The 25,941-nt window shown below is 41.0% G+C and overlaps 1 protein-coding gene across 1 annotated transcript in view; it reads right to left on the reverse strand.

The window, feature by feature from the left end:
* The window catches only part of CCNL1 (cyclin L1), a 49,378-nt gene that overhangs the window by 17,805 nt on the left and 5,632 nt on the right, over window positions 1–25,941 (reverse strand). The window contains exons 3-4 of the mRNA XM_082251830.1: window positions 23,321–23,430; window positions 684–804 (exon numbers count right to left, since the gene is read on the reverse strand). Coding sequence (XP_082107956.1) covers window positions 684–804; window positions 23,321–23,430 — 231 coding nt within the window. The remainder of the gene's footprint in view (window positions 1–683; window positions 805–23,320; window positions 23,431–25,941) is intronic.

Here is a 25,941-nt window from a genome sequence, read left to right on the forward strand (position 1 = left end):
AGAGAGAGAGAGAGAGAGGAGAGAGAGAGGAGAGAGAGAGAGAGAGAGAGAGAGAGAGAGAGAGAGAGAGAGAGAGAGAGAGAGAGAGAGAGAGAGAATATACCCTCTGGGACTGCCCCTAAGGTGTGGCCAGAACGTTTTCTTTCCTGTCTAGTCCTACTCCTGTAGAGGGCAGTATAACCCGAGTTGATATTAACCAAGGAGGACTATGTCTGTCAATGAGCGACAGAGAAACTGGTGTGTAGCTGTGGCTCCTGTCTGTCACTGCTTTTGTACAGGCTAAGCAGCAGCAGCTCTTTGCACACACCAATGATCTCTGCAGCAGGGATTCTCTGACACCCATAATCACAGATGTAAATGTGGCAATAAAAAAAATACAAAAAACAGGTTTAAAGTGTTTTAGCCTAAATATTTAAAGAAAAAAAGTACAGTTATGATCTGTCCATATTACTAAAGACACAGCAACACATTTCAATGATAAGTATTCACAAATCATAATGCATCAGCTCACCAACATGAACGATACCCACCCACATGGGTGAAGAAAATACTGCTCACCCTGAAACCTTTGACCGAAACAAAACAAAAAAAAAAAAAAGGACGCTTCCAGGGCTTTAAGGCAGCAAAAAAAAAACTATTAAAAGAATTTATAGAAAAAGGTTTTTCTATATGCATCAGCTCACCTTGTGTGGATGTTTTACATGAACACAAAATCCCAGCTCCTTCAACACTCTTCTTTCCGCCTTGATTACTTGGTTTTTGGTATTTATGTAGCCTTGATCAAGTATGAGAGGACTTGGGGTCCTAATTTGTGGGAAATAAATCAATATGGGTTTGAAAAAAAAAAAAAAAAAAAATACTGTAGCAGAATTTTTTTTCCTTCCAACCGACTAGACGGCAACAGAAACTAAAAGTTAAGCTTCCTGCAGCCAAGTCCAAACCTTCGCCTCAAACTGTCCAAGTTTAATTTAAGAGATATTTGGACATTAACTAAACTATAATACACTGGTGATTTTTTTTTTTTTTAATTAAATAATTATAAGTATACGAGAGCTTTTCGTTTAGATTGAACATTGCAGAAAAAAAAAAAAAAAGATTAAAATGTAAAGCCAGGACACAATAGTATGATCAATGCAGTTCTTGGAGGTTTAAAAACCTTACCATTGAGGAAAATATGTGATTAATGCTCGGGTCACACTATTGCGATGCGGGAAGGCTGCGAATTCGCAGCCTTTTCCCGCATCGCACACGCACCCCCGGCAGTTCACACTGCCATATGCGATACGCTGGGGTGTCAATGTAATCTTAACGACACCCCCAGTTTGATCGCATATCGCAGTGCGATCGTGCAGTTCGCACAGGATGGGATCGCACAAGTGTGAACCGCTGTGCGATCCGATCCTGATGCGGCTGCAAAAATGCCTCCTGTGCGTGTTTGCACCGGGTGCGATGCGAATTTAGCCATACAAACTGTATGGCTAAACTCGCACCGCACAGCTGATCGCATGTAATGTCGGAGCAGTGCGCTCCGACATTACATGCGAACCCGGCACTCGCATGAGTGTGAACCGGGTCTAAGAGACCACCTGCTTTTAGGGAGGGTGACAGGCATTCTGTAGAATGGCTGTTATGGCAGGGTTGAAATAACTATTTCCTATTTGAGGTAATTTGGGTAATCAGATGTTGTAGGAGTTATGACATACTCAAGCACAAGTCAACCAGTGACTGGACAAAGCCATGAAAACTTCCACAGCTGGTTCATAAAGTTTCACCTCTGCAGTTGTCTGGAAAAATGCTTGATGCCTGGCTCCTATGTGTACCTATACTCATAATTACAGCTACATTGTGAAAGTTTAGTCAGACATTTAGTAAGATGTATAGAGGTGGAAACTAGCCAAATATGAGGGGTTGTCTTATCCTATGCCTTCCCTCTCCAATCTTTATACGCAAAATTGATGTTTTATTCCTGAACCAGCTAAACACTAAACCAGTAATGGTGAACCTTGGCATCCCAGATGTTTAGGAACTACATTTCCCATGATGCTCATGCACTCTGCATTGTAGTTGAGCATCATGGGAAATGTAGTTCCAAAACATCTGGGGTGCCAATGTTCACCATCACTGCACTAAACCCTTACACATACCTAATGAAGTGACTGGCTTCTGGTGATACACAGACGAAACAAATCCTCCTACATAAGTTGGACCCGTTTACCTGAAGTCTTCCAGACTTTAAACAGACGTAGATAATTTATAAAGCTTGTCTGAGCACTTAGAAAAAAAAAAGGGGACGGGGAGCCAAGTCACACTGCAGAGCTCAGTGAGGAGAGCTCTGAGAGATGATTGGAGGGAAGGGACAAAGCCCCCTTCACACAGGAACAGAGCTGATTGTCAGACAGAGATCCCTCCCGTCACCTGTTTTCTCGGCGTAGGAAAACCTGTCAGAAGCGATTCATGCTGATAGCAGAGGGAAGAAGCAGCAGACAGACACTGCGCTTTTAATTGGGAAAAAGTACACATTATAGAGGGATACTTTTTGTTCATATTTCATGTCTAAGGTTTACAACCACTTTATCCTTACAGAAACATAACTGTGTTTTTCTGTTATTGAAAGAAATTGGGTGTATAAAAATACTCAAACATCGGTTTCTCCCAAGAGTGGTTACAGATGAGAAGATGTGACATATGCCTGTCCTTGAATGTTTAAAAGACGTGTGGGGTTTTTTGTTCAGAATCATACTTACATAGGTGGATGCAGCAGATCGAAGCTGCATCTGTTCCCCACTGGCTCCAAGACTGAGAACCGAGTGATAAAAACACCACCAATCGCTCAGTTCTCAGGGCTCCCTGAGCAGAAAGCTGGTGACTAAGTCACCGCTGTCTGCTCTGCCCCCCCATCCTCTTGCCCATTGGAGAGCTGGGCTGTGGAGGGGGCGGGAGCGGTCGGCTCAGGCTCTCAGCGTCTCACTGAGAGGCAGAACCAGGTGTCGGTCCAGGCATGTGGATAGGTCCTGACTTAACTGACGCAATCTTGCCCCAGCCCGCTGTCTGCTGCTGAAACCGGGTCCCAGGAGTGCAGAATGAACAGAAGTACAGCCATACAAGCTTTGGCTGTACTTATTCATAGCACACCTATAATAAAAATGTAAAATTTTATGTTCATGTCCACATTGTATTTCAATTATTTTTAGCATACTCCATAGAGTTGCCACAGCGGTTCACTGCTCAACAGCTCTCAGTTACTGGCTGCGCTAGGGGGTAGAGTGGTGCGCGATTCGGCGCATCTCACTGCTTCCTGTTTTTTGTTGTGTCAGAGCTTTATTTGAAATGTAAAAAATGTTCACTTTATTCACTGACATTGCAGTGCAATTCGGGCCAGTTCGCTGCGATAAAATGCAGCCTGTCTAATTTTACAGCAGCGCAGCGTTACAGTGAAAATGGACAACTATTTTCCATGGGTCCCTGCGGTGACATTTTACCATGCGGTAAAATGTCTGTCACTGCATATTGTGTGAGCTGGTCCTAAATGAATCACTGTTTGCAGGCAACAAGGTACCAAGTGATATGTAGCTCTTAGAAATTTAAAGTAAACCGCAGAGAGGAGAAGCTGCAAAGCATGCAGGGAATCAAGTAAGCTTATACTGGATTGTCAAATATACCTTTTGTTTGTATTATTACAACGCTGATGATATATAAAAAAAAAAAAAAGTGTATGCTGTGGCTAAACTAATTTTTTCTGCAACCTCCAGATTAAATGAGACAGATTTACTAAAATTAAGTAAACTGCATAAGCTCAGTCTGAACTGTGCAAAATAAAAATAAAAAGCAACTTATCCTTCACAAAACTGCAAGTCATAAGTTAACCCAGGGTCACTTAAAGTGAAATGGAACCGACCGATAGAACAGCTTTCTAAAAGTTACATTTGAGACCGGCCTTGAATGATAACTGTTAGTTACTTGTGTGCTTACTGCTCTCAACTGAAGGGGCAATCTGTCAAATGGCTGGTGTTACTGGAATTAACATGTGCAGCACAAAAGGCTTCACTACTTGCAGCAGTCCATCATATATTTTGTTTCTGTGAGGCTGTGTAAGGCCATCCTGATTTCTGGTGAGCCAGCTAACTCTCACCTGTAGCTAAAAAAAAAAAACAAAAGAAAACAAACAAACTTGATCATTGACATCACACTGGTCCTTTGAATTTCTACTGGTTAGCACAGAGAAACCAAAGCAGTTAAAGTGTGGAAATTTTTTTTTTTTTTTTTAAATGACTGAGACGTGCAATCAATTAAACCTACCTGCCTGCCCTTAGTTTTCTGTAGAATGTAGTGAACTGTGCATGCACAGCCCAGTTTACATTATGGCACAGTGCCTGTGCTGGGATGTTGCTGCACAGGACTGACAACGTCATGCACCAGGAAATCAAGAAGGCAGAAAACCAACACCCAGAAGATGCCAGTGTGTTTAAGAGTGCACTGCAAATATCAAAACATGACTAGCGGATAAAATACGTATTCTAAGTTTTAAAAATTTAGCAATCAACTGAAATGTGGGAAACCAGAGATTCATTCCTCACCAAAGTAACAGTGGTAAAGTCCTACAGTAAACTGTATTAAACATTTCTCTATAAGACAGATGTGTTAACACTGAACTCATTTTGGATGCCTAACAGAATGTTTTCAGTACGCCAGCCATCACTTGTTCTGCATGTTTAAGTACCGTGTACAAGCTGCTGCAATTTAATAAATCACATAGCTCAATATGTACTGAAGGCTGCAAAATCCCAGTCAGTAGTATAGTGCATGAACCGGTTAGTTTTATAACTGTATATCAGTTTATATGGTTTAATATTTAGTTCAACTTACATTACACATTATGTGTATATTCAAAAACTACAAAATGCTTAAAAAATATTAGGGATGCACCGAAATAAAATTCTAGGCCGAAGCCGAATAATAAAATGCTTGGCCGAAGGCCGAATACCGAACGCGGTGTTTCGCATTTTTTAACATAAAATATGCCCATTAGCGTGCCCCTTAACATAAAATATGCCCATCAGAGTGCCCCTTAACATAAAATATGCTCATCAGCATGTCCCTTAGCATAAAATAAGGGGCACGCTGATGGGCTCATTTTATGTTAGGGGGCACTCTGATGGGCACATTTTATGTTAGGGGCACTCTGATGGGCACATTTTATGTCAGGGGGCACGCTGATGGGCACATTTTATGTCAGGGGGCACGCTGATGGGCACATTTTATGTTAGGGGGCACTCTGATGGGCAAAACAAAACATTTAAATCAGCATTGCTCTTAACATAAAATATGCCCATAAGCGTGCCCCTTAAAATGAAATATGCCCATCAGAGTGCCCCTTAACCAGACTTGTATAAAGTACTCGAAATTTCTACTTGAGTAAAAGTACAAGTGCTCGATCAAAAAGTGACTTGAGTAGAAGTGGAAGTGCTCGCAGAAAAAGTTACTTAAGTAGAAGTACTAAAGTATTCAACATTTTTTTTACTTAAGTATTGCAAGTAGTTTTTTCAAAAAATTTGCTACTTAAGTACTAAAAGTAAAAAGTACCAGTAGTTTTGAAAAAAAATTTCTACTCAAGTACTGAAAGTAGAAGTACAAGTACTGTGTCATGTAGTTATTAAAGAAAGAAGTCAAAAGTTTGAACATCATATTGGTTTTTATTATTTCAAATGATTTATTCAAATGATTAACCTGTGTTTGTTAGTAGTTTCTTGATGCACTTTAAGCGCTGTAGCACCATTTATTTGTTTGTTTCATATTTTCTTTTTATTGGAAAGATTTGGTATAGCAGCTTTTATTATACACAGCCTTTGTTTTCGTATGCGCTGATTTACAAATGACATTATACACATTTTTTTGAGCTTTATGCAACCTGCCATCTACTGTTCTGGCAGTGGTAATTTTTTTAAAAGTAACGAGTAACTATGCAGCACAAAAAAAAAAGATACTTGAGTAGAAGTATCGAAATCATTGAAAAAATGTAGTGAAGTAAAAGTAGAAGTAGGAGAAAAAAATTCTACTCTAGGAAAGTACAGATACCGCATTTCGGTACATAAGTACAGTACTTAAGTAGTTCTACTTTGTTACTATACATCTCTGCCCTTAACATAAAATATGCTCATCAGCATGTCCCTTAGCATAAAATAAGGGGCACGCTGATGGCCACATTTTATGTCAAGGGGCACTTTATAGGGCACTGTGGCAACAACATATGGCAGTCTGCACACTAATGCTTGTGCAGCTGCCAGCAACTGTATTCTTCTCTCTCAAATGTGCTCAGCTGCACATCACATACCTCTATAACTGCAGCCAGAGCCAAATGCCGCGAACAGGGGGGGCGGGGCGTGGACCAAGTGTGAAGGAGCCGCCAGTCAGGAGCAGGGGGCGGGACGCGCGCGTGACGTCACACCCCCCTACGCGGCCGGACAGGACACCAGCGGGAAGGGAGCCGCGGTCAGGGCGGAAGCTACAGAGAATGCATACATATCAGAGGGTTACTGCAGAGGACATAATAGAGGACCGCGAGCCGCAATGAGGTGAGAGACATTGTTCGGCTTAAATTATTCGGCCTTTTGATTTATTCGGCCGAACACCGAAAGTGCCATTTTCCCTATTTTCGGCCGAATAATGTTCGGCCGCCGATTATTCGGTGCATCCCTAAAAAATATGCTATCAAGATCACAGGGTTTAGGTGGAATCTGTCACAAAGAACATGTCTCAGATGTTATCAATCTCCAACTCAAGACCACATGCCAGTTAGAGAACATATTATTCTGACTCATAAGTGGGTGAAGTAGCTGCCCCTGAACTCATATGCAGGCTGTTAACTGGGGAAAAGCGGTTACCATCATATACTTCTGAGAAATTGTTTCACTCTAATTTTATTTTTAATTTATGACCACTGGATCTAAAGTCAGTTTCCCACAGAAAGCAGTCAGGTGTATTTATCTCTGATTTATCTCTCTGAATTAGAAACAAGAAATTGGTTCCAAGGAACAGCAGTTCCATTAAATCAGTTCCATAGTACTGTAAACCCATGATAAAAGACTCATTATATAATAGGCTAGAAACTGGAAGGGCTTATTCAAACTAGTTTTGCTCTCTGAAGAATGATTGTATCACTTCCCCAGAGAGTATTGACAGATGTGGAGGTGGTGTATGGGCTCCTCACTATCTGCTTTCACCCCCTGCATTGTAGGCAGTTGCATGGTGCTTGCAGAACGGCCCCATTCACTTGAATGGTCACACTCCATGGTCAGTAGCACCAGCCGAAATCCAGAGGGGTAAAATGCCTCTGCAGCCAAAAGGGGGTAGCGGTTAAGAGTGTAAAATCACAAGTGTGAACGAATCCTTAAAGACAAACCAAAGGTATTTCCTTTAAGAACAGTAAACCAGACAGCTTAGAAATGCAGTTTCTTTGGGCAAAAAAATATTTTTGTCTACGCTGCTTGCGATTTTCAGGTTTTAATTTACACTGCAAAGTGAATGCACAGTGCACTGAACATACTGGCTCATTCCCAGCATGCCAGTTGTCAGGGATGATGTAACTTTTCTGTACCATGTACAGGTGTATGCTCTTCTGCCACTAGGTGCCCGCAAATGATGCATTATGGGACCCAAAAGAAAAGGAGAAAAAGATTAAGGCAACATTGGTAGAGTGGTGACTTGACTCCAGCCTTGTCATGGCTAGAAGAGTACACACAAGGAGGGGGTAACTGCCACAATATGCAAATATGCTGTGCAACTAGCAGGATTTAGAATCCATTTACTAGCACTACTGAGATACCGTAACTGAAAATAAGGCCAAAAAATATGCGATACGCCACTGGAATCCATGGAAATGTTTTATTTTATTTTAATAGGGTTAATTTACTATAGTGTTTTATAGACCTACTTTTCTAAAACATTAAAGGGCAACTATACCTCTTATTTCAAGTCTTAAAGTGAATGTAAAGGTTAGGATTTTTTTTATTAAAACACAACAGGTCATATTTACCTGTTCTGTACAATGGTTTGCAGGCCTGATCATCCTCTTCTCCCTCTTGCTATGGGGGCACTCGTGAATGCTTGCTCCCAAGCCAGCTCTGTGTCCATTGACACACAGCAAAGCTCAGCCCCACCCCCTTCTCACCGGCTGTGACTGACAGCAGCAGGAGCCAATGGCTGTATCGCTGCTGTATTTGAGCCAATGAGGAAGGAGAGAGTGAAGAGAGCCCCTGCTCTCGTGCACACCTCTGGATCGAGATTGGGCTTAAGTATTTTAGGGGGGCTGCATGCAGATTTTTTTTTATATTACTGCATAGAATGTAGTAAAGTATAAATAATTCTGCCTTTACAACCACATTAAGGCTGGGTTTACACTAGCTGCGACTCGCAGCAGGGGGTACAGTACGTCCCTGTTCTCGGTTTCAGGTGCAAATCCAGTCTAAATTTTTGCCTGAATTTGGACCTGAAAACTGAGCCAAAAGACACACAGGACCCTTTTCCAGTGCGGACCGCTGCCGCCTTGGAGCTGTGTGAACTGGCTTCATTGAAAGCCGGTCACAGTCTCCTGTCATGAGAATTGGATGCGGGGACACCTGCATCTAATTTTCGTAAGAGTGAACTCAGCCTTAAAATCTCAGTTTCCCAAGATCCACATAGACAGGCCCAAGGGAACCTGCACAGCTGTCACCACAAATACTCCTGTTCTTTTTCCTGCACGTACACCAAAAAATCCCATTCATTTCTATAGAGAGGCAGTCTATCCTTGGAGTGCATAAAATATGGCATCTCCGTAGGAATGAGAGGGAATGGATTATTCCAGGGAGTTTGCAGCAGCAGTTCACCATGGGCCACACTGTGTGGATCTTGCAGTAACACGGACACCTGAGAAAAAGACTTTGCAGGGATGTAACTGATAATTAAAAGGAGTTTAAAGTTATACTTTGAATGTTAGCTAGTAGATACGCCATGATTCAACAAATGAAAATCAGGAGCCAGTCAGTTCAGTAGACAAAAGGTATTTTGAACAAAAACGCATATCAAAGAAAAGATAGATGCCACCAATGAAAAGAAAAATACTATGATCCAAAAGCAGATTAATCATTATTTTGCCAGTTGTCCACTCGCAGTACCTTCAATTTCCCCATCATAAAAGTAGGCAGCATGCAAGTCACAAAATGTCCCTTCTAATCAGTATTTTGTTCTACTGCATATAAGACACAATGTCTACCAACTATTTTCTGTCTGTAAGTCAGATAATAGCAGCTTCGAAAGTTTGAGATTGTCATTTTGAATTGTTAAATATCCACCCCTTTGATTTAAACAAATTATGATAAAAACCTAAAAAAACTTACTATTTCTAAATGAAAATTCTACACCTTCAAATGCCAGATCACCCATTAGTATGCTGCACACAAAGCCTAAGGGCTCGTCTACACCAGGTGCAATGGGACTGTGCTAGGCAGCCTGATCTAGCACAGTCCCACACAAGACCAGGCCAAAAAGGCTTTTTTGGTGTCACTTCATACCACAGCATTGCAGTGGTGTGTACAGAAAATAATGGGATTACCGTAAAATAAATTTTTCTGTTCATTGACAAACACCGCTCCTGATTCTTCTTAACCATTGGGTTAAACTGCCCCCCTACAGGAGTAGGATTCTAGGCAGGAAAAAGCTTGACACGCCTATGGGCAGTCCCAGGAGGTATAAAATGTCAATGAACATGAGAGAAATGGATTTTACGGCAAGTCAAAAATCCCATTTTCTCTTTTGTTTATTGACTGACAGTTCCTGATTCCTCTTAACCATTGGGACGTCCCAAAGCAGTGTATAACCTGAGGGATGGAAAAACCATCAGAAAAAAAATTCCCAAGGCTAACCATAGCCAACCAGGTAACAGAGCTCAACCATAAACAGCTGGAGTTCACCTTAAAAACAATAAACCCTCAAAGAGGACCAGGTCCTCTAAACAGTAGCCAGTAACCTTGCGGCCAAAAGCAGCATCTGCAGATGCCAAAACAACCACTTTACAAAAAAACTTTAGGTCAAACCTGCGTCACTGACACTTGAAGATGGGAAGCCCAGGAGACACTAAGCACCCTAGTAGAGTTCGCCTAAACAGAAAAAAGCAGGAACCTGACTACTGATGGAATAGGCCTGAACCACCGTCTATCTGATCCATCTAGAAATGGTTGCAGAAGAAGCAGACAACCCTTTGTGAGGTCCATCCATGAGCACAGAGTCTGACTTCCTAACAGACTTTGTAGCTGCCAGGTACACCCCAAATGCCCGGACCACATACAAGACATGCAAGGCAATTTCTTCCTTCAGATGTTTAGCCCTAGGACACAGGGAAGGCAACACAATGTCTTCATTGAAATGTCAGAGACCACCTTAGGACGGAATGACGGACAGAGGCAGAACCACCACCTTAGCCCTGTGAAGCACCATAAGGTGAATGACAGGATAATGCCGTCAGTTCCAACACCCTTCATGCAGAGATGATTGCCACCAAAGAAGGCCACCTTCTGGGGCAATGTAAGCAGGGAACCCTGAATATTTTCAAAAAGAAGCTTCAGTAGAGCTGAAAGGACAACATTAAGTTTCCAGGGCGGCAACGGAGCCCGCACTGAAGGAACCAAAATGTCAGATAGATACCCTGAAGAAAAGGAACGCACCAGGAAGTGTGTGACCAAAGGTCGCTGGAAAAAAAACACAAAAACCCGATACCTGGCCCTCGATGGAACTCAGGGTAAATTTTTGTTCAACCCCCGTTGAAGGAAGATGAAGATCTGATCCACTGAGGAGAAGGGAGGATGAATCCCAAGAGACTCACACCACGCAATGCAAGTCTTCCACACGTACGATAGTAGATCTTCCTAAAGGCAGATTTCCAAGCTTAACAGCGTATGAATCACCGATTCAAACAAACCACCATCCTTCCGTACCTGGCGTTCAAAAGCCAAGCAGTTAAAGCCAGCGACTAAGGCAGGATGGAAGATTGGTCGTTAGGACAATCCCCAAGGAGCATCGGCAACCAGCCGTACCAGATCAGTATAAAAAAGCTGGCGAGACCAGTCTGGAGCCACTAGAATGACAGGAATCCCTTCTGCCTTAATCCTGCACAGGAATCATGGCAAAAGTTTGAGAGGGCTAGAACAATCAGTCAGCCCACCTTAGAATGTTAACTACTTACCGAGCCACCAGTACACTTTGTTCCCCCTTGGGGATTTACACAGACCATGGCTGTGGCATTGTCTGAATGAATTTGTGCCAGACACCCCTGAAGACGATTGTCCAATGAGCCAGAAAGTCTGATCGCTTAGACTTCCAGTACACTAATAGGCAGTCTGGGCTCTGCCAGAGTCCAGACCCCTGAGCACATCTGTGCTGACGCCGCCTCCTCAACTGGACAGGCCGACATTCGTGGAGACAACCATCCAGTACATGAGGAGAAGGATTTTCCCTGTCGAAGTGCCAGAGAGAGAGAAGCCACTTCGAGACCGTGGATCCTTAAACCATTTCAACAGAATCTCTTTAGCAGAGATCTTGTGGAACTGCGCAAACAGACCGCCTCAAGGGTGGACACCATCAGGCCCAGAATGTGCATGCAAGCCTGGAGGGATGACCCTCTGCTGAACAACAGAAGCTGAATTGCCTCCAGAGTCAGACCCAGATAGGCCATTTTTTGTGGACAGAACCAAAGCAGGCTCCTGAATGTTCAGGATCCCACCGAGTGCCTATAGCTGAGAGTGGGTGTATACCCCCCTGGGACTTCCCATAGGCATAGTCAAGCTTTTTCCTGCCTAGTATCCTACTCCTGTAAGGGACAGTATAACCCAATGGTTAAGAAGAATCAGGAGCTGTGTCCCTCAATGAACAAAAGAGAAAGTAGTACTGCATGCAATTTTTTTTTTTTTTTTACAGCACAGAGAGCACTACTGCAATACAATGCCACTGCTGGTGTGATTGAGCGCTTAGCCAATCTCCCAAGTTCCTCTGCATTAGAGGTATCAGTCATGTAAATGAGCAGAAAACTGCTGCAGCATTTCCCAAGTTTACCTTTTTCATCTTTCACATTCATTTATAAATAAGGACATGGAAATAAGGATAAATATGACATGACAAGGCAGAAGCCTTTCTCTTTACATAAAATGTAAAGCATAACTTTACCCCTAACAACGTGCTTCTTGCTGGAGGCTGCCATTTTGCTAAAGCCCAGAGCCCTTAACGGTCACATTTGCTTGTGTACTCAAACTCTCAAACCATCAAATGGCTTATAACTGATCACACATGCAGCACCATGGCAGTTAGTTTAACCACTTCAGCCCTGGAAGGTTTTATGACCAGGCCATTTTTTGCGATATGGCACTGCATTACTTTAATTGACAGTTGTGGACGTGCAAAGTTGTACCCAAATAAAACGTATGTCCTTTTTTTCCCCCCACAAATAGAGCTCTTTTGGTGGTATTTGATCACATCTGTGATTTTTATTTTTTGTGCTACAAACAAAAAAGACAACAGTTTTGAAAAAAAAAAAAACAGTATTTTCTACTTTATGCTATAAAACAAACCCAATAAAAAAAAAAAAAAAAAAAATGGAATTCATAAAATTTAGGCCAATATGTATTCTGCTACATATTTGTGATAAAAAAAATCCCAATAAGTGTATATTGATTGGTTTGCCCAAAAATTATAGCGTCTACAAACTATGGGGTAGATTTATGGAATTTTAATTTATTTTTTTTACTAGTAATGTCGGCGCTCAACGAGACTGCGACATTGCAGCGGAGAAATCTGACAGTAAGTGACACCTTTTGGGGTCCAGTGACACCAACAGTGATCAGTGCTAAAAAAAAATGAACTGACTGTATAAATGACACTGGCAGGGAACAAGTTAACATAAAGGGCGTTCAAAGGGTTAAGTGTGCTCCTAGGAAGTGCTTTCTAACCGCGTGGGGGGGGGGGGGGGGGGGGTGGCCTAACTGGAGGAAGGCAGAGATCCGTGTTTCTGCTTAGCAGAAACAAAAAGTCTCCATCTTCCTCTGTGACAGAATAGAGGTCTTCCTTGTTTACATAAGCAGACCGCCGTCATGCCTGTCCGCTGAACGATTGGCAGGTCCCAGTGGACGACCCACTGACTGGAAACAGCGGGAGTGGGTCGCCGGCAGCACATGCGCCCCAAACCACAAGCTGACGTACAGGTATGTTGGTTCTCGCAGGAGGGCCGCAGTATATCTGCATGGGGCGGTCCTCAAGTGGTAAAATTTTATGTAGGTCTTTACACTGGTTCGTTGCGCTTCCGCTGTGTAAAAAAATAGCTGCATTTTTGGTTCATATTTGGTCAGGTAATAAAACCTAACCAAAAACTATTGAAATGCATTGAAAACACTGAAAAAAAGCGATTTTTGACACGTCTTGTAAAAAACGCACTGCAAACATAGTAAAATCACAGTTTTTCCTAGGAATCAGGGTGAAAGTGCCCTTTTGGGGCACCTGCAGACATTACTGGCTGAGGTTCATTGATGGAAGAGATGCCCAATACTATTGCCCCCAATAAGCTAGCACTGGTTACAACACAAACACTCAATCACTGCAACTGTTTGTGCTTGAGGCTCCATTAGAATAGGTGCTAGAGAGTGGTTGGGATCATGCCTTCATTACCGATTGTCTTAATGTTAAACCACTTCACACACACACACACATACAGGCCTTTTTTTCTCCAAGAAAAAGTGCAGGTACTTCCCTATCCTGAGTCACCCCTTGTCTCCACCCCCTACCAACCTTTGAGCGCTGTCCTTTGGTTCCAACCTCTACCCACCTCCCAGTACCCCCCCCCCCCTTTAGAGAATACAGAACCAAAGTATCATGTTGTGGTTCTAGGTAATTTGTATGGAATTTGTTAATGATAACTAGAAAAGCAGTAAAATAGAACCCCCCCCCCCCCCCCCGAAAAAAAAAATAGTTCCCCCAGCAACAATAAATCTTCCCCTGCAACAATAGAAAAAAACAGTAAAATAGATCCCCTGCAATCAGAAAAAATAGACCCCCAACAATCGCCCCCCAGCAACAATAAATCTTCCCCTGCAGCATTCGCCACCCCCAAATAAATCCTCCCCTGCAACAATAGACCCCCCCAACAACAATAGTTCCCCCTTGCAACAATAAATCCTCCACTGCAACAAAAGCCCTACCCATAACAAAATGCCCTCCAGCAACAATAGATTCACCCCAGCTCACCCAACTGACCCCAGCATCCCTTTGCCATTGCATACATTCAGACTAGAGGTTCCGGAACTGCGTTCCCCCTGAAAAGAAGAATATATATATATATATATATATATATATATATATATATTACACATATACACACACACATATACATACATACACATACATATATATATATATATATATATATATATATATATATATATATATATATATATACACACACACACATACATTTTTTAGTATATATAAATCACACACACACACACACACACACACACGTACATATACCATAGTTTGTAGACGATATATAAAACTTTTGCGCAAACCAATATATGCTTATTGCAATTTTTTTTAAATATGTAACAGAATAGATATTGCCCTTTTTTTTTTTTATTGGATACGTTGTATAGCAGAATCTAAAAATATTTTTTCTTCTTCTAAACTGTCACTCTTTTGCTTACAGCGCAAAAAAAAAAAAAAAAAAAACATGCAGTGGTGATCAAATACCATCAAAAGAAAGCTATTTGTGGGGGACAAAAGAAATTAAATTTTATTTGGGTACAGAGCTGCACGCGCAATTGGCAGTTAAAGTAACGCAGTGCAGTATCACAAAAAATGGCCTGGTCATGAAGGTGGGGGGGGGGGGGATACATTTTCTGGAGGTCAAGTGGTTAACCAGCTTAAGGCTACATTCACACTAGGGATTTAGGTAGGTGCAAATTGCAGCAGCAAGAATTGGGTGGAGTCACTGGCCCCATTCCATATAACGATAGATCAACAGCTGCAGGCATTTGCTGCTGTCTGCATAGCCAGCGATTACCTGTGGTATAGACACAAAAGATTATTTGACTTGTATTTAGAATACAAAAAATGAATATAAATTGTAAAAGTACTACATTTTTTAAAACTTTAAAAAGTAACCCGTTTTAGGGCTAAATGTCCATCTCCAACAATAAAAGTCATAAAAATTCTCATTTTCTGCACACATTTTATCACCAGGGCCACTACATTGCTTTCATTGAAGCTAAACATTTCACGGGACTTAGGGCTAGTTTACATTACTGCTCCTCTCTGAGGAGCGATTTACGTACAGACCGCTTTTCAGAGGGCATTTGACAGGTGTTGTAAAACCTCCTTGCCACCCTTGATCATTTTTGCTTAGCATCGCAGTCACTGCATATGTACTTCCCCTCTGTTGCAGTATAAGGAGGAGCAGGTTGGAGGGTAAAAAATGCAAAATCAGCCACACTTTTTTTTACCTTCCACCCCAAATACAAGCGCAATTGGAGCCTTAGTCTGAGAAGTTGCCAACAATCAGGCACATCTCAGTTTCCAAAGTACAAATATTAAAATCCATTAAGAATTTTTCACTTCTCCTTACTGGGCGCTTGAGGTAGCAAGAAGCACCAACATCCTGACAAGTATTTATTTTCATGTACGAGTGCCTCAGGGGTGCTCTGGAGGCTGAACCTGTGAGATTGCATTAATGTGCTTGTTGCACTTCCAGGACCAGCAGATAAATAAAAATATCTTTAAACATTGGTGTCCCCAGATTTTATATATATATATTATATTATATTATATATTAAAAAAAAAAAAAATAGTGGATGCTTCCATCAGAGACTAAATAGAAAGCCATTTAGCTTTGCGAGAGCTTAAAATGTTACAAAAGCCACAACAGTAAAATCGGTGTGTATATCCAGTAAAGCAAAACTGTGGGACCTAGGGGTTAATTGTGCACATTGTGTAAAAAGGCTGTGTTAACGCTGCTTTCTCTGACGCTCCCAAAATCCAACTTCTGATGAAGGCACTCTGCACATTTTGGTGTGTATTGTTGAGTTTTTTTTTTTTTCTTAAGGATGCATGTGATCAGCACAGGGCCAATCAGCACTGCCCAAAGTGTCAAGGGTCCTGCAGCCTCATAGGACAGTGAGAGGAGAATGAAAACTCCTCCCTATAAGCTTTAACCAGACACAGAGAAGTTACAAGACTGCGATATACTGCTGATGAGAAAACTGGATTTTTGTAAGAACGTACTGTAAAAACCTTTTCTCTATCGTTCGACAGACGTGGCTCTTCCCATTCATAGACTCATAGGGTTATGCTCCTTCTAGGGATAGACACTAGGCAGAAAAAAAAAAAAACAAAAAAACTTGTCCACGCCCATGTGGGCTGTCTCTGCAGGCATAACCTCTCAGGCTCTGCTATTCTGAAACCGTTTGGTTGCAAGCAGTGTTGAAAAAAAAAAAAACAAAAACATAAGAAGTAGAGGGGCGGGTGGTGCGTTTGTCAAACTTCAGAGAAAAGGATTTTATGGTAAGTTCTTACAACAATCCAGTTTTCTCTATTGTTCATCGATAGACACAGCTCTTCCTATTCATAGACTGATAGGGATGTCCCAAAGCAGTATATCAAGAGGGGAATAAGTATAAAAAAAAAAAAAAAAAATCACAAACTTTCCCTGTTACAGTTAAGACCGAAATACCAGCAGGGAGTTAGGTCCTATTCCTAACACTAGGCAGAACAAAACTGTTTAAGAATAGCAGAGCCTGAGGGGTTATGCCTGCTGGGACAGCCCCCATAGGCGTGGACAAGTTTTTTCCAGCCTTAGTGTCTATCCCTAGGAGGAGCATAACCCTATGAGACTATGAATAGTAAGAGCTGCATCTGTTGATGAACGATAGAGAAAAGGTATTTAGCAATTTATATTTACTAAAATAAATTGCATTTCCATGTTCTGTGAATTGTGGGAGACCAGATATAGTGAATGCAGGGTCCTGGGTTTAGTAACACTAACATTTCTGTACCATGTGTTGAACCAATATAGGTTTTCAAAACAGGCAGTATTTCAGGTTATAAAATATTTCCATTAAATTGCAACTAAGCAAAACTAAACACTTTTTTTCCCTTGCAGCCAAGGAAGCTGCCATCTTAGCCTGTTTGAGCTGCAGTTGCCATATTGCCGCACACGTGATCAACTGACATCAGCCATTTGATGACTTGACAGGTGAGATGAGAATGGACACCAGCAAACTAGCTATTGTGACAGCTATCACTAGAAGGGTGTCTTGGAAGTATCTTGGTTAACAGTTCAGAGAGGGCAATTACCATTTTAGGATCTTGTTTACCAAAACCGGTTCTTTCTACTATACTAAAATGTATAACATGTTTTTGTAACTATTTAAAATAGCATTAGCACTTTTTTTTTTTCTGTCGATTTACCTTGTTTATAAAGACATTTTGTTCCTCTTCCTGTGTACCTCACTGCAGTGTGGTACGTCATTTCCGGCAGTGCATTGGCTACTGGGAGTCGAGTGTCATCTATCCCAGGAGTCAATGGGCATCGCCGGCTGAATGCAAGGCGGCGATATGCACGGAATTCCGGAAGAGGCACTTCACTTGTGTGGTTTTACATGCCCACACTTTTGATGGCCACGCTCTACAGTGCATGAAAAAAGTTAGTTCTAAATCCTGCACAAAAACAGAGCAGACAACAGTTTAGAAGTTAGTTAAATGTTAAAGCACAAGCGGTGACTATTCCAGGGGTAATTTAATCTAAAAAAACATCCGGAACTCCGCTTTAAGACTAGGCCTTTTCTGGAACTTTTTGTTTACAAATTTAAATTTCTATTTTTTGCTAGCAAATTACTCAGAAACCCCAAACATATTTATTTTTTTTAAAGCAGAGACCTTAGAGAATAAAATGCCAATCGTTGCAATATTTTATGTCGCACTATATTTGTGCAGCGGTCTTTCAAACTCAATTTGTGTGTGAAAAAAAAAAAAAAAAAAAAGACTTTTTAATTAAAAAAAAAAAAAAAAAAAAAAAAAAAAAACACCCAGCAAAAAGTTAACCTTTTTTTGAATAATGTGAAAGACGTAACGCCGAGTAAATAGATAACAAACATGTACATGTCATGCTTTAAAATTGTACACGTTCGTGGAATGGCGACAAAGTACGGTACTTACAAATCACCATAGGGGCGCTTTGAACATTTTTACAGGTTACCCGTTTAGAGCTACAGCGGTCTTGTGCTAAAATTATTGCTCTCGCTCTATCGATCGCGGTGATACCTCACGCGTGGTGGTTTGAATACCGTTTACATATGCGGGCGCGACTTGCACATGCGTTTCTGCGTGCGAGCACAGAGGGACGGGGTGCTTTACATTTTTTTTTTCTTTTCTTGCGTTTATTTTTTTTATTTGTACACTGTCCCTTTTATTCATATTACAAGGAATGTAAACATCCATTTTAATAGAAATAAGAAAAAGACCCCAGATCTCTCATTTACCTTTAAAAGGAAAATAAAATATGGGATTTTGACTTTGAGAAAAAAAATCATCCCTTTAAGGCCGAGAGGCAGAAGTGACATCAGACATTTTAGTCCTCCAAGGGCATAGAGCTGAGTGGGGGCTATCTTGCCCTCACTCAGCTTACTACCCAGGCATCCAACGGATTGGATCAGCTCCAGGCTTACCGACAAGTCCGCTAAGTAAAAAAAAAAAAAAAAAAAGTTGGGGGGGGGGGAGCTCAGTCAAATTTAAAAAGAAGCCCCAAAAATGTTATATGTTAACATTCGCACAGCATACCTAAAATAAATAAAAAATACCCCTTACCTTTCGAGTTGTTCTTTGAAGCAAAATAGACCTATAAAACTTTACAGGCAGCTTGCACAGTTCAGAAAAGCTTGCAATTTGAAATTAGGGAATGGACTTTAATGGGAAAGATTGTTTAAATGTGCATTACCATACATTGTACCCAATCTAGGTTGGATTGTTCAGCAGGTAAAATGGGTAAGCAGAAATTTTTAAATATTTTAAGTACGGTATGTGAATGGGACCGTGTAACAAATATAAAAACGCAAGTGTTTTGCCAGTTTGGCTGAAAAAGTGAAGTACACCAACACTATTTAAAGCATGCTGTAATACAGTTGCTTTAAACCCTCAAATAGGTTACATACGTTTGTTTTTAAATGTAAAAGATTCTCCTGCTGTGGTGTATAGCAAGACAGTGAGTAGACGTGAATGCATAAATGTACATTACTACTGCAAACCTACAGCAAGCAGTGGAAAGATTGAGATATAAAATAATCTCCCTAGTGACAGTACAAAATATATGACTTTGAAGTGTAGCTCCTCAACTAAAGAATTAAGATTAGAAACACTAAAGCTTTCCAGTAATGTTACTTTCTCATGGATAAGTAAAAGCTTAAATACTGAACTCCTTTAGCAATAAAAATGTGTTGGTAAAAGCTAGAGATGTTTTCCTTGTAAGATTTGACTCTTCATTCAAATGTTTGTTTTGGAAGAGATGTAACATACATAACCATTAAATTAAACTTGGACAGCAAAGACAAAAGTTTAACATGACACAGGAGTCTATCCAAATGGTTCACCAGTGGCCAACCTGTGAGTCCCCGATTCCAGTGACCTATTCTCAGAGCACTGGCTTCTCCATGGGGATTTTCGACACTTCACTCACTGTTGCCAAGACGAAAGCTTCATCTCTATGTACCACTCCACATCACCCAGGCACTGGTAAATGTAGCTGGTTGCTGTATAGTCGGTTGCAAGGGAAAAAAATGCAAAGTCAATACACATGTCTAAGACATAAAAAAGGTTACATGACTTTTCTTCTGCTTGCTTTATATATCATAACCACTACTCAGTTTGCCAGATTTCTTAATAAAAGATGTTCTGACTTAACAATATTTAAAAGTATATAAACTTAGATCCAGCAGGCATATGCAATGGAAATAAAGACCATATTAAAAGATTGCTTGAATATCTTCAATGTCTTCTTTCTACATGACATGTGTGCTGATGCAATGTAAAAATTATCTCTCTATTTGCACCAGTGTGTACAGTCATTTTTTTACTGTAAAGTAAACCAAATTTAATAAAAACGAGACATCTCATTTTTTGACTAGGAACCATTCGCTGCACTTAAATTTGTTCTCACAAAATGTATAGATAGGCCTTTAAATGAAAAAAAAAACAATTCTTGTTAATAATGTGCTCTAAAGGCTAGGTTCACACTGTTGCAGGTGAAGGACAGTTATGTAAATCACAAGCAGTCCCAAACCTGCGAACACCTGCAGATACGTAGGGGTGGCATGAATTGTTAATGGCCCCCTAACGCATTAAAAAAACGCAATGCGTTTGTGGGTGCATTAAGCCGCATGTTGCAAAAACCCCATGCAATTTCTGTGCAGCAGCATTTTAGAAAAAGAGCAGGGACCTTATCCTTGCATTTCTGGCAGGTACCACAGCCTATTTAAAACGCGTCACACAGGGAGTACAAGAGTGAGTACCTAGCCTTTTTGGAGTCTGGCGGTAAAGCTAGGAATGCTGGTGACTAATTGGTTTAGGCCATACTATGAGTGAAGAAAATTTAGCAGAAAGGGACATTCAATACTTGAGAATTAAGCCCAGATCTGAGAAGGCACTACCTTCACAACTGCAAGATGAATGCACACACCATGTGACTACGCTTTCAATCTGAGCCAATCCTTTGGCTGGATGAGCTGCAGTTTGAGGCCCTGAAAAATAAAGTTGCTAGCTAACAAAAAAAAAAATCCAAAACCAGTGCAGACTTCACCTATTGCCAGTACAAATCTCAAAATGAAATGCCTGCACTTTGATTAATCATATAAAACATGGACAATTTAATAAAATTGTAGATAATGGTATTAGTCTTTGAAAACGAATGTCCATCTCATCCACAAAAAGCATTTCTTTACATGGTTAAACACCTTCGTTTAATGAACTCATGCACAGAAAACCAATTACAGCTATCTGCTACATGGCTTGATGATCAAGTGTGACTGTCTTTAAAGAATAATTGTGATTACATGAGAGGGGGCATTGTCCTGTTGAAACTATCTGTAGCCCTTGTGTGCGGTTTTGGCCCTGAAAGGGGTAAAGTGCAGATAAGTTTCAATACTCTGCGAGGATGGTCTTTACCAAGAATGCAAACCAGCAATACATTTCCATTTATTTTAAAAAGCTCAAGCAACTGTTTAAACTGAAGTACAACACAAATCTTTGAAGCACATTATGGGAGATTGGAACATTTATGAAATGTCACAAAATTTGATCATTAAAGCTGAACTGCAGGCAGCCAAAAATAAAAAAAAGTTTTCCTTTGCAATGAAGCCAGGGCCAGCCCCTACCATGGGTCCCACTGGGCGGCAAAATGACCAAGATTCTTTTCCCCAGCAGTTGTGTGTGTCATCCAGGGGCAGACTGGGCCAGGGAGGAAAGTACCAACTGTCCCCCCGGTCACTCTGCTGCCCTTAACAAGCATAATCAGTTGCTGGGCACGAGGGGGCTCGCACACAGTCTAAATACCAGCTGTTAAACACCTGAGCACACAAAGAGCTCAGGTGTGGTAACCACAGGAGACAGAGAGCAATGAAAGATTCCTTCACCGACTGTCAGCAGCCGATGTTCGGGCACAGCTTACGAGGTCTGCATTTCTATTGGGTAGAACTAGAAGGGGTGTGGCCGGCCTCACGCCCAAACACCTTCTTCTGCTCTGGTGCATGCGTGAGACTAGGCACTGAAGACTGTGGGAGCACAGAGAGTAACAGAAGTAAAGTTAGTTCTGTGTACAGAACACAAAGGGTTTCCATCATTTCTTCTAGTAGTGGCTGCTGATCTGCTAGATGGCCAAATGTTGCATAACCTGTCATGCTAAAAAATTATTATATAGCCCTAGCTTGCCATTATACTGCCTTAGCCTGTCCCTATACAGTCCTTTCCCAGTGCCATATCAGCCATGGGTGCAATCTGTTCACTACACACAGGCTCCGAGGGGTTGGGGGGCTCACTGTGCTGACACACAATGCACCCATGGATGCCCTAGGGCGCTAAGATGGGGGAGCAGTAACATGGTGGTATGTCATAATTTTGCATATATACAAGGTGATGTTGCATGTAAATCTGCATTCCTGATAAATGTAACTTTAGTTTTGATTATCGTGATATAAAAATTGGATGTGGGGGCCTTTTGGTGGGCTTGTTCATTTTTGGACCCAGGCAGCACAAGGTCTTGGGCCAGCCCTGAGTGAAGCTTTGGCTGCACTGCAAGTGTTAAAAGTGCTTATTTTGTCCAGGGAAGAGGAGAAAGACTTCTATCCACTTCTCCACCGGCAAACAGAGCTCCCCCACAATCCAGCGATGGACTGTTCCTGGCACCCTCACATCCAGAGCAGGTCTAAAGAGCATGCTCTGGGCTTGATGACCTTAGGAACAGTCCACTGCTCAAGACTGCTGGAGCTTGGAGGTGCAGGAGCTGCAGGGAGGAACAAAGGATCAGGGAAGTATAACTCCCTGCATCCCCCCTCCCCCAAGAAAAAAATGAGCAATTACCTCTTGCAGTGCAGGCACAGCCCCACTGCAAGGGAAAACATTTTTGCTCGGCATTCAGCTTTAAAGGAAATAAATGAACATGCAATACTTTACAGATTACAGAAATATTAAAGCCCTCTTGAAAAAAATAAAATCTGACAAGCTCTTTATTTTAATTAAAAAAAAACAAAACAAAATAAAAGCAACCCTACTTTTTATTTTTTTACTTATACATTCTACTGCAAAATCAAACCTGAATCTTGGCTCTTGGCTTCTCTCTAACTTTAATTTGGCCTGGGGGATCCATACATAGCTAAGTGCTGAAAACAGATTCCAACACAAGATCTTAACAGAAAAATTAAGCATGATATTCAAATCAGATTAAGAGAATGTTCGGCACGTGATGCATAAATATGGGGAGCAAGAAAGTCCACAACACAAATCTGTTGTGTAAGCTACTGTTGTGAAAAAAAATATTTCCTCAAGAAATCAAAAAACTGGCAATTTTCATAAAAATGGCCCTTTTAAGAAATGTTATCACACTGAATTAAACTCTCTTATCTAAAATATGTATATATCCGCTTCAGTTCTACAGCGGCTTGAATTCTGTTCAGTAGGCACCGATATTGGATGGAAGAGCACAAGATTGTAAAGCTGCTTCTCTAAAAATTATTTGACAAACCAGTAATTTAATTTGCATAACAAAGAAACATACCGTTTAACTCTTAATTGGCGTAAGTGATGAAAAACATTTATCACATCTCTAATCCTTCTGGGCGCTTCTTCAATTTTGGAAGCGAGATTGATACAAGCCATGGCAACAATCTGAAAAGAAGTCAATGTAATGAGAGTACCATATTTCAACATTTTTTTTTATAGAAAAAAAAAAGCAAAGGAAGAGATGTGGAATGAAAAGCAAGCATTGTTAAACGTGAATATATATATATATATATATATTTCTTTCTTAGTTTTTGCTGCAAAGGTGTGAACAAGAACCTAAAGTGTGAATGCTCAAGCTCAAAGCGGATATACGGTAAACCCTGTAACACTTAGGGCTAGGCAACATATGATCCAGCCACTGGCCACAAGTAGCTAGTGACAATCACCAAAAAAATGCAGAGAATACACCCCTTCCATGCATTACTCCCTCTCTGGATACATGAATGAGGTGTCACTCCCTTGCTAAAAGAACCAACAGTGTTGCAAGGTTCACGTAAGGAAGTGACAGTTTGCTCACCCAGCCAGTGACGGAAACTGAAACTCTATAATGATCCTATCACTTATGACAGGATCACTAGTGTTCTATGCCATTTTGTTTTTCCATGTGGTGTTGCCTAGAAATGTCTGTAAGAAGAAGCTGTGCATATTAATTCTGACCAATTTTGCTTAGCAATGGATGCACAGAAAAGTATTCAGAATTCACACTGTTGATAGTTGGCAACCAGAGACAGACATCAAATATGTAGAGCTTGTGAGAGCAAATGCCAACATATCTACAACAGTGATTTAGTGCAATTCATAGAACAATGTTCCTTAGTAGAATATATACGCAGAGAAGTGAAATGCTCATATGGAATCACATTCTGAAAAACTGATGTCAATTAAAGCCATAGGTCAAATATGACTGACTTCAAAAGCACAGGAGATGAACAGGTCCCACCCAATATGGGCCCACATGGACGTCCCAAATAAAATAGCAAAAATACCAAAATGAAAATACAAATAAGTCATTTTATTTAGGAATAGTTTAAAGTGGGCACTTGGTGCACAATCCTTAAACAATCTGTATCCTTGACTCCAAAGAAACTTGTCAAGATCCAAGATCTGAGCACTGTCCTTAATGAGGTAGAACCTATGAAACCTTAACCCTTTGACAATTGCTGAACTGCTCCATTCTGAATGTGCACTTCAGATAACCTCTGACCTTGGAAGGAACTTTAGCCAGTATTTCGCTTGAACAAAGTAAGAGCTAGTGTTTATGTGTATTTATGTTTTGCATCAGACATCAGTCTCTGAAGAATCTTTGATGTATGTGGAACAAAGTGCGTGATTTTGAGCAGCAAATACACAAACCTGTATTACCTGAACATAAAGTAAAATGCTTGTGCAAAGCATAGAAAGACTTCTGGGAAGTGGATGTGTGCATACGTTTCTGTAACTAAAACCTGTAGGGTCTAAAGAGCTAAAAGAGGACTGGAAACCTAAAATGTTCTGAAAGTGTCAATGAAGATAAAAAGTATTTTTTCATTCTAACCTCACAGACTTTTTCAATTGTAATTTTAGGAGTCTGAAGCACAGCTAGTATTCATTATGGGAAAGGTTTTGTTTTATTTACTGTTTTATTTCAAATGTCAAGCAATTTAAACTGTACCATAGCAGAGGCTCTTCAGTTATCTGTTGTGGGAATTGGGGACCCTTATTTCTAATACACCATTTAAATAAACACAATCTGCTACCTGCCAAAGTAGCATTCCTCTTGCCGGCTTGCAATGATTTTACTACAATAGCGTAAGGCCCCTTTCACATGGGCTTTTCCAATCAGGTCCGCCCGTCAGTTTTTTCAGTCAGACCTGATAGGATGCTCCATGCATCCCTATGGGACAGCAGATGTCAGCGGTGACATGTCCACTGACACCCGCTGCTATCCGATCTGTGAAATCCAGACAGATGGGAACCCTATTTTCCATCTGTCTGGAACATCAGACCGGATAGGATCAAATGAATACAGACAGGCAGTCTGTTATTATCCGATCTCCCATAGAGGAGAGTGGGGATCTAATAGCTCAGTCTCTGCAAAGTAAGCAGAGACTGAGCTGTCATTTGCCTGCTCAGTGGGGATCGATCCCCGATGAGCAAAACTGAGTCTGCCGGCGGAAAGCCCATGTGAAAGGACTCTTAGGTTTGAACGTCTCCATTTAATTGGCTTGAATGGTGAAGTGCAGGTTGACAACAATACTGGGGATATTCTCTAGACTTGTTGAATGCAGCACACTGATGAGAAAAGAAAAGTTCTCTCCCCATTTACATAGGATACAGCTGCTGGGATTTAAATAAAATCAATTCAGCAGAACTGGAGACATCTTCATGTAATTCCAGTGACATCCCAATGACCCATACTGCTGTTTCCTCAGGACCAAGTTAAAGGGTGCCCCACGTGATTCCTTGAACATCACAAGGCATCTCCCAAAAGCACATTGTTGGCCATTTGTGGTCTGGTAAATGACCGTAGAAATGCTAGGGCCCCAACATACGAAAAAGCCAATTTGCCCCCCTAATGATCAGTGGAAATGATCTGGGACAAGTAGATAAAATCTGCCTTTGCAGAGTAAACCACCT

The sequence above is a fragment of the Pelophylax lessonae genome, assembly GCF_965119305.1.
Source record: "Pelophylax lessonae genome assembly, chromosome: 3".
NCBI lineage: Eukaryota > Metazoa > Chordata > Amphibia > Anura > Ranidae > Pelophylax > Pelophylax lessonae.